Here is a 13,826-nt window from a genome sequence, read left to right on the forward strand (position 1 = left end):
TGCTGCGGTGCCGCGATGCTGCTGGTGCTGGCGCTGGCGGCGCTGGCGGCGCTGCGGGAGGCGGCGGCGGCGGCGGCGGGCGGGTGCAGGCCGTGCGATGCGGCGCGGTGCCCGGCGCTGCCGGTCCGCGGCTGCCCGCTGGGCCGCGTGCGCGACGGCTGCGGCTGCTGCTGGCGCTGCGGGCGCGGCGAGGGCGAGGCGTGCGGCGGCGAGGGCCGCTGCGCCGCCGGGCTGGAGTGCGTCAAGAGCCGCAAGCGCCGCAAGGCCCACGGAGCCCCGGGCCCCGCCGCCGCCTCGGCGCCGCTCGGCGTGTGCGTGTGCAAGAGCCGCTACCCGGTGTGCGGCAGCGACGGGCAGACCTACGGCAGCGGCTGCCAGCTGCGCGCCGCCAGCCTGCGCGCCCAGAGCCGCGGCGAGCCCGCCATCGGCCAGCGCAGCAAGGGAGCCTGCGAGCAAGGTGCGCGGGGCGCCGCGGGGGGGGGGGGGGGGGGGGGGGGTGTTAGGGTTAGGGTTAGGCTTAGGGCACACGTCCACCTCTGCCGTCTGTCCTTCCGCAGCGAAACAGCCCGTCCCGAGTGCTCCTTCGGAGTGTCTTATCCTATCGGGACGCTTCTTGTAAAGTCCAAGCGACTTCGAAAACCACCTTAAACGGACTCGGGAGTCCGAGTCACACGAAACGCGGGGTAAAACTTGAGCTGCGTCCCAGAAGCACACGGAGATGTAGCCGCTCTCCCATGGGCCTCCGGCGGTGGGAGAGCCGCGCAGCCCCGCTTTGCGGTGCTCCAATGGTCCCTGCCTGCAGCTCGCGATCTGGGATGCTGCGACATGGGACAGAGGGCTTGAGCCACGCCGGGGGGGGGGGGGGGATTGCAAACAGCGAGGAGAGGAGGTCTGGAAATCCTCCAGTTAAATGGCCGTGAAAGCCGCAGAAATGCAGAGCCAATGTTATCGTCGTGGCCTTGTTCTGGTTTGAAGTGAAAACAGATAGCGGCTTGCTTCGAATCAGCACGTAGCGATTTGGGCTCACAGCATTTCCAGCCAGAAGGGCTGCATTCCAGCAGGAGCCCAGTTCTTCCCAGGCTTTTGCTTAGAGAAAGTGCTCGAGGAAGAGCAGTTTCTGCTGCTAAGCCTCTGCTAGGAATCCTGGCTTCCGAGCCGCCCTCCAGCCGAGCAGTTGTGCGAGTGGGCTTTGCTGGGAGGCAGGGTGGGAGCGGACGCCCCAGCTGTGCTGTTTGCAGCATGTCTCAAGGACGCTATTGCAGCGCCAGTGCTATTTTGCTGGAGGAGTGTTTTCATAAACAGTGTGTGCAGGGTCACAGCCTCCACCTCCTCCTTCTCTTTCTTCCCATAACTTAGGCCAACTATGTCTTGCAAAACAATGTTTCTGGAACACCCACAGCCCGAGGAAAGTGGTGAAGGCTGGGCAAGGACTGGATTATGCGCTTCGCTGTTCCCCACCAACACCTTGTGTGGCTCTGCGCGAGCCTTGTGCAAAAGATCAGGCTTGTGCATTAGCCAGAAATGTTGCGATGCAAAATGTTAACCCTGGAGGGAATGCGCTGAGAGGCAGAGCACGTTAGTGCGAGTGGAGACGGCTCTGCCACGTACCCTGCTGTCTGTGCTAGCAGAGAGCCAAAACTAGCCTGGGTCTCTCTACGCTTTCTGCAGCAGGAGGATCCTTGCAGGCTCACTGGCCTTTGCCAACACGCTGCCAGGCCGGCAGCCTCTGGAAGGGGTCGCATCGGTCTTGTGGTATGTTCGCTTTGGGGTCGGTGGGTGGCTGCTGTGGCAGCTGGGGAGCTATGAACAGGACCAGGATGTGTGGGACATCCACCCCACACACCAACTGCATCCTTTCCTTGGAAAAGGACCCTCCGACTGTGCAGCTTTGCAGCAAGATACCTTTGCAGGCTGGCATTGGCTCTCTGTTATCTGGCGTTTAAAAACTCCGCTGGAGATGTGGTGATGAGTCATTGGCAAAATATCCCCTCCTCTATGGCTCCGGGGAGCTGCTTTCCTTCCGAAAGGAGAGCTCTGGCCTGGCATCGCAGGGAAGGGAGTGGGAGAGGCACAGTCCGCTCAGCAGTGGTGTTGCAGGAGACTCCCTCGGGTGCGTTATCCTCCCTTGCGTTGCGGACCTTCCTCTGGTGGTAGGCATCCCTCGGGCTCCCAGCTGAGAGGCAGAGATTCAGCCCCCACACCTGGTGCCAGGACATCTGGAAGCATTTCCGTGGCCCGCAGGAGCGCCTCCCAGCTCCTAGGACTTCTGGGTGGGGAGGAAAGTGGAGTTGTAAATCTCCGCAGGGATTTGGAAACAGGAGCATCCCATCCCATCAAGCCCTCAGGACACAATCTCTCTGTGTCTTTGCAGATAGGCGTTAACTCTTTTCTGGGTTTCTAAAGAAACTTGAAAGTGCTGCAGAATTCAAAAAGTGAAAGTTCGGCCTTTTGCCATTTCCCGGCACAAATGGTCACAAGTCTCCTTACGGAGCTCGCCGAGGTGGGATCCAGCACAGAAGGACCCCAACCAGGCAGGATCCTGCCTCCATCAGTCTTGTGTGTGATGGCTTCCAAGTGTGTTTTGCGCAGAAAGTCGTGTTTGGGGGACGGGGGCACTTGGGCTTCATGCTCACGGCAGACTGGGTGCTGAAGTGTCCGTGTGCAGTCCTCGGACTATTGGGCCTGTGTCCTTTGGGGACGAGCGGGAGCAGCCTTTGAAGTCTGCGAAGCGATCCAGAAAAACATGTTTACATGTTGACTGTGTTGGATATATATATATATATATATATATAGTTTTTTTTCTCCTCGAGTGGAGCCACGCAGAGAGGGCTTGTTTTGATTTAACGTTGCTTATTTGTGCGGGAGGAAATGCAGAGCTGTGGCTGCTGCTGGCCTTCGCTGTCGTCAGTAGGAAGGGAGGTGGCTAGCGCTGGGGCGTCCAGCGGAAGAAGGGAACGAGCCTGGGAAGAGGTTATTGTTGGATGCTCTTCCTCACCCACCCGCCCACTGCGGCGTGCTGGGGGCTGAAGGGCAGGAGACGGGACACAGAGATGCAAGTGGGGCAAATGCTGGCGTTTCATTCCTTTCGTCATTGCTGCCGGCATTTGCCCCAACTTCACCTCCTGGGCAAGGTGGCAGCGGGTCTTCCCACAGCCTCCTTCCGGCCTCAAACTCGTGCGTGAGACACAGGGATCGCCTCGAGCAATTAACAGATTTGGTATCCTACTCCTTGTTTAACTGGGATTGCATTTCATACCCTTCTTCCCGCCTTGTCTCCCTTCGTGTCGCATATATACCGGGTATTCAAAGGGTCTGAACATCTCATTACCTGCTGGCAGGGTCAGTCCTGCTGATTTATGGTAGGCGACACTGTGCAGCCCTGGTAAGTTGATTTATTTACCGCTTCTGCTGTTTGAATCTGTTGCATCATTCCCTCTGAATAGTCCCACTTTAAGGAGACGTTAAGCGTCTTTCTAACCACCCCAGAGGGAAGTCTTACAGAGCACGCTTTTTCTCTCTGTTACCCGGCCAGTTTTGTGCGTGATAAAGGTCAGTGTGCACAGAAGCGGCCAACAAAACACTCAGAGATTAAAATGCATGGGCAGTGCCACTTGAGTACTTGCGTCGCATCTCACCAGAGATCATTTGCAGGCCTAATAAAGCAGCCCAGAAACAAAGAACTCGTTACAGAGGGAGCTACGTAACATTTAGCATGCAAATTATTACTTAAGATGCACGTATTTTTCCACCATAGATTTGTTTCCGAGGGAGTAAAGGTTCAGAAAAAGGTATTTCCAGAGAAGCCAAAGTTTCCTGCTAGAGAGCAAAGGAAATCAGTCGAGCAGGGCTTGAGAGGATGGAAATAACGATCCGTGTTTGGCAGGTGCAGGAGTGCAGCCAGTCCCTCCTGGAGCGGGCTGCACACAGGCAGGGCCATGGGGAAGGGGCTGGAGAAAGGCATAATCTCTTTTGCCCGAGATTTTAACTTTTTGCACCGCGATTCCCGTCTCCTCGAGGCCGCGTGCCTGCCTCCGGGGCTGCGTGGGCAGGGCGCGCCGGAGCTGCGCGCGTTTGCTCCGGGTGAAGAGGCTGCAACGCTGCGGTGCTCACCCCGCTCTCTGCCCGGGAGCCGCTACCCGCAGCACTTTCCTCCTTGTGCTCCGGGAGCCTCTTCGGAACTCTGGTCTGGAGGCCCCGCGGGAGATGGATGCCGTGAAGCTGCTTTCCAGCATTGCCTTTAAATGGATTGGCTTTTGCTGCTGCTTTGTTCTGCCTGCGAATATTAATAGCTGCGTTCACGCCTGCTGCCAGCGCTGGCAGGCAGGGATGCAACCAGAAGGCTGCCAGCGGGACGAGCGCTGTGCCGGCTCCGGTGCTCTGGCCAGGCGGGAGGCCGCGGTGACGGCCTGGCAGCTGTCCTCGGTGGCCGCTCGGCTGCCGTCGCCCAGGCGCGCTCGGATGCCGGGAAGAGCCTCTTACGGACTTGGCGGCTTTTGTTTTTCAGGCCGAAATTCATCTCGCAGCACATGCGCTGAGGCTGCTTACAGGCAGCTAGGACCCAGGGCACGAGGACCGTGGTATCCGGTGCCATTCAAAGCCAGCTGGCACAGGGAATTAGGGTTGCACGGCTCAGCGCAAGCCATGCAGAACAAACCCCGGCCAAGCGCCAGTTCTTGCACAAACGCAGCATAACGCAAAGCAGCTCTTGGCGGATGGCAGAGAACAGCGTTTTACTGCCGGGAAAACCCACATCCCACGTCCCATTAAAGTCCTTTCCCAGCGTAAGGATCGGGCCCATCACCGGGAAGACAAGGCAGCACCTTGCAGGATCCATCCTGCAGGCTGCGGAGCTTGTGAGGAAGCAACAAAGCGGGGACCTGCCCCCTCTCCCCCCCCAACCTTCCTCCAGTCTCCGCAGTGATTTCTTTTGGATATTCGATTGCGGGTCACATTTGTTTCCTTTCACAAAGGGGTTTGGGGAGATCCCAGTCGCGACGGCTGTGCTTTCCCCAGGAGGTTACGGATGCTGCAGCAGAGGAGTGGGTTTTTGGCTTGCCAGACGCCCAGGTGGCATCTCTCCTAGAAGGGTTTTTGGTGGGTGCATCCAGCCAGCACGGGGTCTCGGGAAGAGGTGGGTGCAAGGTTTCTCAGCTGTCCACAAGGATTAAAAAATGGGCTGACGGATGCAGGATTGGGCCTACCAGGCTCTTTTGGAGATTGACAGCGCTGGGGGGAAATGTCCCGCTGCAAATTCCTGCCGCTTCACCCCAGCGGTGCTTTTTCCTTGCAGATGCCTCAGCATCCCATAAAGCTACTTCTGCTCTGCAAACAGAGAGGAACTGAGTTCCCACAGATTGATTTTAAAATAAGAAACATAAATCACTTGCTGGCTTGTTCCATCCAAATTCAGCTGTGCAGGCTTTGCCAAGGGTATTTTGTTTTATTTATTTTCTAAATCCACTGCCAGAGTAGAGCAGGAGCAGGGTATTTTAGGGAAGGATCTTGGGAGATGGCGGACTTCTGCTTATCACTGGCATAGGCTCATATTCTCGTGACACATCTGCCTTACATTCAAAGGCTCCTGAGTCTTTCAGGCACTGGAGAGCGTAGCCCCTATCACATCGCATTTCGCAAGAAACACCTGGCTTTGTGTTTTTTAATTTTCAAGTGGCTTGGATTGCTTTAGCTCTTTCCTGCTGCTCTTCCTTCCCTGGATTTTAAGGGACTCCAAATAATATCCACGTTTTATGAGCACTTTCTAGCTGTTGGTGAAAGAGAGGATTAGGCAGTTTCTGCTAAGTCCGTGGCGGAAAAAATTCCCCATTCCTCCTGTGCAGCTGGTTTGGGCTTCTGCATCGGGTGGGAGTGGGGTTCTTGCGGCAGCAGCCTGCTACCCGCTTCTTCCCACCGCGAGCAAGAGCTCTGCACTCGTGGGTGGATCTCGCAAGCGTCCTTGTGCAGGGTCCGCGGAGATCGCGGCACCGTGGAGCCGTGTGCGCGCTGGGGAAAGGCGGTCGTTCGTACCGCAGGGCCCTCTCAGATGGCGCGTTGCAGGGACACGGAAGCGGCTGTTCTTCAGTGCCCTGCTCGCTCTTCCGGCACGCAGCGGATTAGGGTTTTGAGACGCTGTTGGTAGGGATGAAGTTGTGTGCTTGAATTCTTAAAATTCATCTACAGCTTTGGGATTTTCCACTGTTAGAGGATAGGCCCTAATTCCTTCTTAAAAGGCATTTCGTTATTTGGAGAGGTTTTGGTTCACTGAAGCTTAATACTCTTTGAGCTTTTATGGTTACCATGCTAAGATCTCATTAGGGAAGCTGTTTAATATATAACTCGGCAGCTCAGAGCACATTACCTGGCATGCCTCTAGGAAGGAACGAGCGTACCTGGGGCTTTTCGACACTCCAGCTAAGCAAGAGTATTCCATATTTTACCCGTGTCTTCATTCAAAATCATGGCATGATAAAATTGCTAGGGAGGAATGATTTTAGATCAGCAAATTCCTCCCCCTGTTTGTTATTTCTGCTGCTGGAAAGGCATGCTGTGTTTAAAAAAAAATCTTTCTAATCCTTTGTTGGGCAGAGGTTGATTGAGGTTCGTGCTGAACTGGAGATTACCAAGTAACAAGTCTAATCAGGTTGGACTTTTGAAAGCCCTGCTCGCTTCACCATGAATAAATGCTGCCATGCCCCAGCCCTCACACTGCCAGCTTTCCCCATTCCTTCCAGCTTTACGTCTGCTTGACAAGAGGGCTCTTGAACGGAGGCAAGCTGACTAGCAACCGGTACCCTGCAAGAACGGGGTCCTTCCAGCTCAAGAGGGTGGCCTGCACCAGCGCGGCGTGCTGAACGGCACCAAATGGCTCAGCCCGTGGCTTGCGAGCGCGGGTCGCCGGCGAGGGTGTTCTCGGCGGCTGAGCTGCTGAGCCACCTCCCGGCTCTCCTCTGCCTCGCCGCGGAGCGCTCCCACAGCCGTGCAGCGATACCTTTCGTAACCCTCCCAGCTGCACGTGCGCCCGAGGGAGCAGCTCTGGATGGCGCGCTGGCGTGACGCTGGGGCTAACGAATTGCTAGGTAGGCTGAGCGTTAACACACTCGCCGTCTGGAAGAGGCACCCACCGAGCTGCTGATTAGCTCTCGGCTTCCTTGGCTTCGGCTCATGGTCCTTCTCATGCCATAACGAGTTTTCTCTATAAAACTGAGCCAAGGTTACGCAGAGAGAAGAGGGGAAACTGAGGCCGGGAGGGTAAGAGCTTCTCTGCAGAGAGGAGGTCAGGGACAAAACACAGACGTGGCTGTGAAGCTGTGAAGGCATCTGCAGAAAGCCAGCATGTGTTGACCACAGGGACAGCAGCTCTTAGAGACCAACACAAGGAAGACGAGGTGGGCAAAAAGGGCAGGAGAGAGAGGGAAAAGGAAAGGCAGTTGTCATAGACTGGCTTGTCGCAGTCCGTTAGCATGGGCTGTTTCATCTTTGCTCAGAGATCTTGGCCTTTCCCCATCACGCAACACCACAAGCGCCGAAAACACCTGTTGCTTATGGCCTCGGCCGTACCGGCTTCCCAGTTGTTGCAGCTTTGAGATCTGGGTTGCATGTAGGGTGCTGCTGAATGCGGCGGAGGGCTGTGCTTGGCACGGCACATGCAGAACTGCAGCCTCTTCTCTGTATTAAACATTGGAGCCGATGGAGAATTTGTCAGGGAAGGGAAAAATGGGCTGGGTTTCGCGCTTTGCAATGCTGCCTCCTCCCCCCTGCCTTCTACCCCACACATAAACCCCCAAGGAGGACTGGTAAGCAGCTATATCACACACAGGTCTCTCTGTGTGATGAAGGTAGCATGCCTGAACTGTGGTAAAATAGCCGGAGTGGGATTTCTAGCCGTGCAGGTCCCTTTTCCCCGCTGGGCCTAGAGGGGTGGGAAGCAGGAGGAGGTCTGTGGTAGATGGTATCCCAGCTGTTGGGCCTCGCCTTGTGCTGCCCCAGCCTCAACTCTCCGGGGCTTGGGGCAAGGGAATGGCTCTTTGGCCAGGCTGCGTCTGCATTTGCAGCCTTTCCAGGGTCACCGGATTGCTGAAGTCTGAGAGGAAGAGCAGGGGGGGTATCCGAGGAGGTCCAGCATCTGTTATCTCTTTTGGTCTGGACATCCTGCAGCACATCATTGCTCTCAGAGGACCTTTCTGTAACTCCTTGATCTCTTTGAGTTCTGGTTCAAGGAGGGAGAAAAAAACCTTCAGAAGAAGGAACCGTGCTTGTAAATCTGCCAGAAAAGAGCAGGCAGCTTTGAGACGGGGGAAAGACAAACTGCTTTGAAGCTACTGAGACTTCCCATCTGCTGTTGCTCCTCCCAGAGCGTTGCCCTGGGGAGGAGCAGCTGACAGCACGTAAGCTAGAATTAGAAAACGCTGCTTACAGAAGGTTTCCCCTTCTCCATATAAAGTCATTTTGAAGGGAAATGTCCAGTAAATGGCCGTGTCCTGTCCGCATGCCAGGCAGAGGCATGTCGCGGGGGTTAGTGTCCTAGTTCTCGTCGCCTCCTTGTGCCTCTTCAAACTGTTTTGCTTTAAAGAAGCCACAGGTTCCTGAGTCTTAAAAGATCTCAGATGCTTTGTTCAGAGAGGTAAAAGCACATTGGAAGAGGAACCGTCTTTAACTGGACTCACTGGCATAGCTGGAGGAGAAAGGCCAAGCCTGCCAGTCGGTGTGCGCTTCGCTTCTTGACCGGCCAAAGTGAGATTTTTGGCCCTCACTGGGGAAAACTCCAAGAATTTAAAAGGCTGAATTAGCATGTGTTTAAAAGCTTGTGATTTCTAAGGTGCTCCTCTGACCTTGTGGTTTTGGGGGGGCTCGGGGGAGAACTTTACTGTAGCTTTTTCGAAGGCTCAACAGCCTCCAGGTTGTGCAGTCTTCGTCTACTGCCTTTTGGGAGCAGTTTATTCCTGGTGCGCCCAGAGCAACCCCTTGGGGTGCGGAGCAGGGCGGCTTTGTCCCCACTATGGTCAGGCACTTCACCCCCAGCAACTGTAGGTTTTGTCCTTGCTTTCCCAGGAGGAAGAGCCAGAGCAAGGGAGGATGTGTAGGGCCGAGCGCTGCAAAGAGGTCAGCATCGATATTTGCAAGGAACGGCTAACTCTGCGCTGCGACGGACCATCCTTGTGGGGCGAGTGAGGGGCGTATGGGTGGGCTGGGTGCTGAGAGGCAGAAATCCGGCAACTCCATGCATGGCTGAGCAGGGAAGAGGCGCCTGAGGGGTGCTGGAAGCAAATGCCAAATGATAACCTCATCGAGGAAGTCTGCCACATGGTGCTTTGGTGGAAAAGCAGCTAAATAACAGCCATGGGAACTCCTCTCCGACTGCTGCTCGTGACACAACACAGACCATCAGCTCCCTACGATCTGCAGAAAAACAGGCCCTGGGCTTGCAGGCTCCTCTCCCGGGGCGAACGAGCTCGCTGGCTCTGTAAATAAGCTCCTTCCCTGGCCATGGGGAGCTATTTGTCTTAGAACAGCGGGCAGAGCCGTAGGGAGACGCCTGCAGCGCTTGTGGAGGGCAGCCACCCTCCGTGAACATCCTGCACTCTCTGTTCAGCCAAAAAGCTTCTGCGGAGTCAGGGCAAGAACCGGGGGGGAACGTCCTATGCATCCACAGCACCCCTGAGTCAGTCCCCGGTGGGGGGGAAACAGAGACCACTTGGCCAAGTTGATGTCTCCATCGTCTTGGGGGGCTCCTATCTTGGTGACCCTTTTCATCAGCAGGCGTAAGCTGCAAGTTCCCAGCCCAAAGGAGGCAGACGGAGAAACATCCCCCTTCGTGGGGAGCGCTGCAGCAAAAATCAAGTTGAGCAGAAAGGCCGTTAAGATGCGGGATGCCTAACGAGGGCCAGAGGGGTGCTCATTAGCGAGGGCAGGACTTGCAGGATCCTTGCTGGCAGAAATCACCTAATTTGCTCTGTGCAAGGTGGGATTGTTTTCAGTCCTGCCAAGGACACGGTGGCCTTGCTCCCTTCACCAGACCCCTGAAGCAAGAGGGGCTGCTTGCAGGAGGAAAGGTGCTCCCATCCTCCAAAGTCCCCGCAATGCCCAGGCATCTGCTTCCTCGCCCGTTGTTCCCGGGTCCCCTGCCCATCTCTGGGGTGAGGGGTACTTGGGGGGGCTGTGGGAGAGAGTGTGACACTGTACCGACATGAGCGGTAACTAGGGTCTCCTTCCATGCCTGTGGGTATCAACGAGCTGTGTCGGGGGTGTCGCTGTCACTGAATTATGATGGTTTTCTCCTAACGGGAACCAAGTGGTGTTCCTTAAAGGGTGTAAAAAAATCAGGCATGGTCTGTTGCAGTCCTGGTTTAAATCTGCTGACTTCCTGGCCTTCCTCATTTATTTTTAGCGGAGGAAAGAGTCTGACTCCAGAGTTCTGGATATCTGCGTTCAAGTAAAATATCCCAGGAGACCAAACTGACTCTTCTCACGACACTGGTGCTTCTCCCAGGATGTCGGATGGAGACAGGGGCCTGTGAACGCTTCCCGTTCAGTTTCGCAGCCGGGCTTTGCAGCCAAAGGCAGCCGCTCACATTGCTCCTCGTTAGATCGAGACCTGCGTACCGGGCTCAGGGCTGCCTTCGGGCTCTCCACATGCTTTGGCCTCTGTGCCAAGCTAGCCAGAGCTTAGCTATGAAGCTGTATTCCTGCTTCCAGGGCAGATGAGCAATTTCTCCTCCCAACCAGGATACTGGTTGAAATCCCCTCTCTCTTTTCCTCTGCCAGCAGTTGCTGCAGAAAAAGCCCAGCGTGGCCTGCATCTTGCAGGGCGAGCGAAACACCCACGGGCAGAGGGTGGCTGGGGACTCCGGCACACGGTGGCAAGGAGCAGGCGTTGCGCTGAGCTCCCAAACACAGCGCTCGGCGCATCAGCTCACCTCTGCTGGCTCCCTCCTGCTCCGTGTCCGTAGTGATACAGGGTTAAACTGAGTGGCAGCCGAGGCTGAGACACTGCGATCAGTGAATTTAGTGGTGTGTTGAATGCCGCCAGTTCCCAGCCAGGCAATAACTGAGCCAGATCATGAAAGAGCATAATGGTGCCTTAAAATCTGCCTGTGTTTTAACGTAAGAATCAGGGTCTCTTCTTTTCTGTGGAGGGAGGCGGCGGCCGTTCTTATGGCAGCTGCGTTGCTCCGGCATCACAGCGAACCCCAGCAAACGGTGATAAAGAGGAAGGTGTCACACAGGGGTGAAATTACCCCCACCTCCCACAGCTTCCCCGGGACGGGCCTTGAGCTCTGCCCTGGGAAGGGCACCTTGCACGGGGAGGGTGTGGGACGCCTGGAGCGGAAAGCAACCTGCTACAGTCAGTGCACACCTGTAGGAGGTTCTTGCGGGGTACAGGATGAGCTAAGCAGCCTGGGGACATCCGGGTCCCAGCGGAACTGCCAAACGCCCTATTGTTTAAGGGATACCAGAAAAACAATAGCAGGGCTCCACCGGCAGCAGCCCCACCGGGGCAGGGGAGCAGACTGTGCGACCCGAGGTGGCCCCATCACAGGGACGGCGATACCACGAGCTGGCCAGCGCGCAGGGAATCAGTCCCTGCAACACTACAACCACCAGCAGGTTGGTTGTAGCTACCTAACGAAACACTTAAGTCCTTTTATCAGCCAGTTCTGTGCTGCCAAAGAGCACATCTGGGTTGTAACGCCTGCCAGGTAACGCGGTGCCCAGCCCCTACCGATCTCTGGTGTGGTTTTCACCCTTCCCTAGGGCCACACAGATCTCCTCCCTGCTGCTATGCACCTGCCTCCTGTTAAAACCAACAGGACTGGGATACCTCTGTAATGGGGGCTTTGGGTTGCAGCCACCCCTGGTCTCCGCGGGGATTCCCACCACCAAGACATGCACAGTCATTCCCGGCAGGGAAGTCGCGCAAGAAAGGAGCAAGCGTTTCTCTGGGGTCACACCAGCCACCCATGAGTGGGGAGCCGTGCTGCCATCCTTTATGCTGAGACAGAGGGCCGGCTGATGTCCTCCCGCTGGTGACGCCAGCGCGGATCTGCTCCCAGATCCCGAGGAGGAAAGAAGCCCCATCTCTTTGGAGGAGAAGGGGAAAATCATCTGTGTTCTTCAAGCTATATCAACGAGTGGAAATAAACACTATGTTGTGCTCCTTCGGGCTGCACTTCCTATTGCGGGAAATAGCTGCAATTTGCAAAGCAGCCCTGCTAAGGAAGGATTAAACAGAAAAGGCCATTCTTCTTTCCCGAGATATGAATTATGTCTCCGACAGTTCCCAGCCTGAGGGATAAACATCTCCAGCCAGATCTGTAAAACAGCTCTGTTCCTGTCTGGCCTTAGAAGCAACTCCCTGTTCAACCAGGGATCAGAGCTCTCTGGGGAACTGAGAGCTTGCTCTTCACCTGGTCCCTTCCCTGATCCCCCACACAGAGAGCTTTGGGACCCTCCAGCCAGCCCCCCTTTTGCTGAACATATGCACACGGGTAAGACAGGAGCAGCAGGGCACTGACTTAGACCCCACTACACAGCTGCCACAGGCTTTGCTGTGTGTTGAAATCCTGGTGGGTAAAGGATGCTGTGAAGCTAGCCGAGCTCTCCCCACCGTGGGAGAGCGGGAGCCCCCCCATCTGCCTGCCACCCAGGGGGTTCTCCCCACACCAGCCGGGTGCCGAGTGATAAGATGCACGCGGCAGCCCCATGGTGAGTAAAATCCTGCCCAGTCCCTAAGATACCAGAACACAAATGCTATCTTACCTTTAACATCAGTCCTGGGAGCAGCCAGAGTGATCTCCTGAACTGCTCAACGCTTGAGTTTCCATCTGGCGCAGGTGCCCAGGCCAGTCATCAGCCTGTATAGCTTAAGGCTGGCTGCAGGTACAGGCTTTGGAGAGAGAAATGCTGTGATACGAGAGCAGTCCAGCAAGCTTTGCTCCAGACAGAGCCCCGCTCACCCTGTCCTCAAAACCCATCGGAAGTGACCGGCCCCACTTAAAAGGCTTGCGAGGAGATGGGCTTGGAGTCACCCAGTGCCTCAAAGCATTTCTCCCTCTTTGCAGGACCTTCCATTGTGACTCCTCCTAAGGACATCTGGAACGTGACGGGCGCACAGATCTACCTGAGCTGTGAAGTGACAGGCATCCCGACCCCTGTCCTCACCTGGAACAAGGTAAGGGTCCTGCTAGGAGCTCTTGGGGACTAGCAAAGCTGAGGCAGGTGGAACTACCTGGTAAGCAGCAGGACATACAGGCCACAGCAAACCCCTCCTTAGAAACACACATCTCGGATGAATTCTCCCATCTGTGCAATTCTGTCCACCCCCAAACATCTGGCTTTGTTTAATGTTTAGTCATCTCTTTTCCTAAACTCTTGTTGATCCCAATGTGGAACTAGACTTATGTTTTTCTTGGTAGCGCCCGGTATTCAGAGCATGCAGAGAATGTCCCTTGACATGCTCTCGCACTGCTGATAGCAGTGACTCTTGAGACAGCTGGGTGCAGCTCACCCAGGTCAGCCATGGGAGCTGCACGGGGTGGTTTTTTCCAGCAGCCAGCTGGTTTGGCAGTGTGCTGGTAACACCTGGCTTAGAGCAGGGGCCAGTCTTGAGGACAGGGGACCTTAGCCTTGGGACTGAGAACCACTGCCTGGCCCCTTTGGCCTCTTCAGATACCACAGGCTCATGGACACTTTGGAGGGGTCTTAAAATTGAGCCGAAAGGATACTACATTAAGAATACTATGGAGAAAGACTAAATTGACCCAAAGATCCATTTGTTCTGAGGCAGGAAACCCTATTCCCAAGGACCTCAGACCAGTCTCTTGGGTGAGCCT

The 13,826-nt window shown here is 55.7% G+C and overlaps 1 protein-coding gene across 1 annotated transcript in view; it reads left to right on the plus strand.

Moving 5' to 3' along the window:
• Window positions 1-13,826, plus strand: part of IGFBP7 (insulin like growth factor binding protein 7) — a 17,887-nt gene continuing 4,061 nt past the window's right edge. The window contains exons 1-2 of the mRNA XM_067297275.1: window positions 1-457; window positions 13,056-13,165. Coding sequence (XP_067153376.1) covers window positions 16-457; window positions 13,056-13,165 — 552 coding nt within the window. The 5' untranslated portion in view covers window positions 1-15. The remainder of the gene's footprint in view (window positions 458-13,055; window positions 13,166-13,826) is intronic.

The sequence above is a fragment of the Apteryx mantelli genome, chromosome 5, assembly GCF_036417845.1.
Source record: "Apteryx mantelli isolate bAptMan1 chromosome 5, bAptMan1.hap1, whole genome shotgun sequence".
Lineage (NCBI taxonomy): Eukaryota > Metazoa > Chordata > Aves > Apterygiformes > Apterygidae > Apteryx > Apteryx mantelli.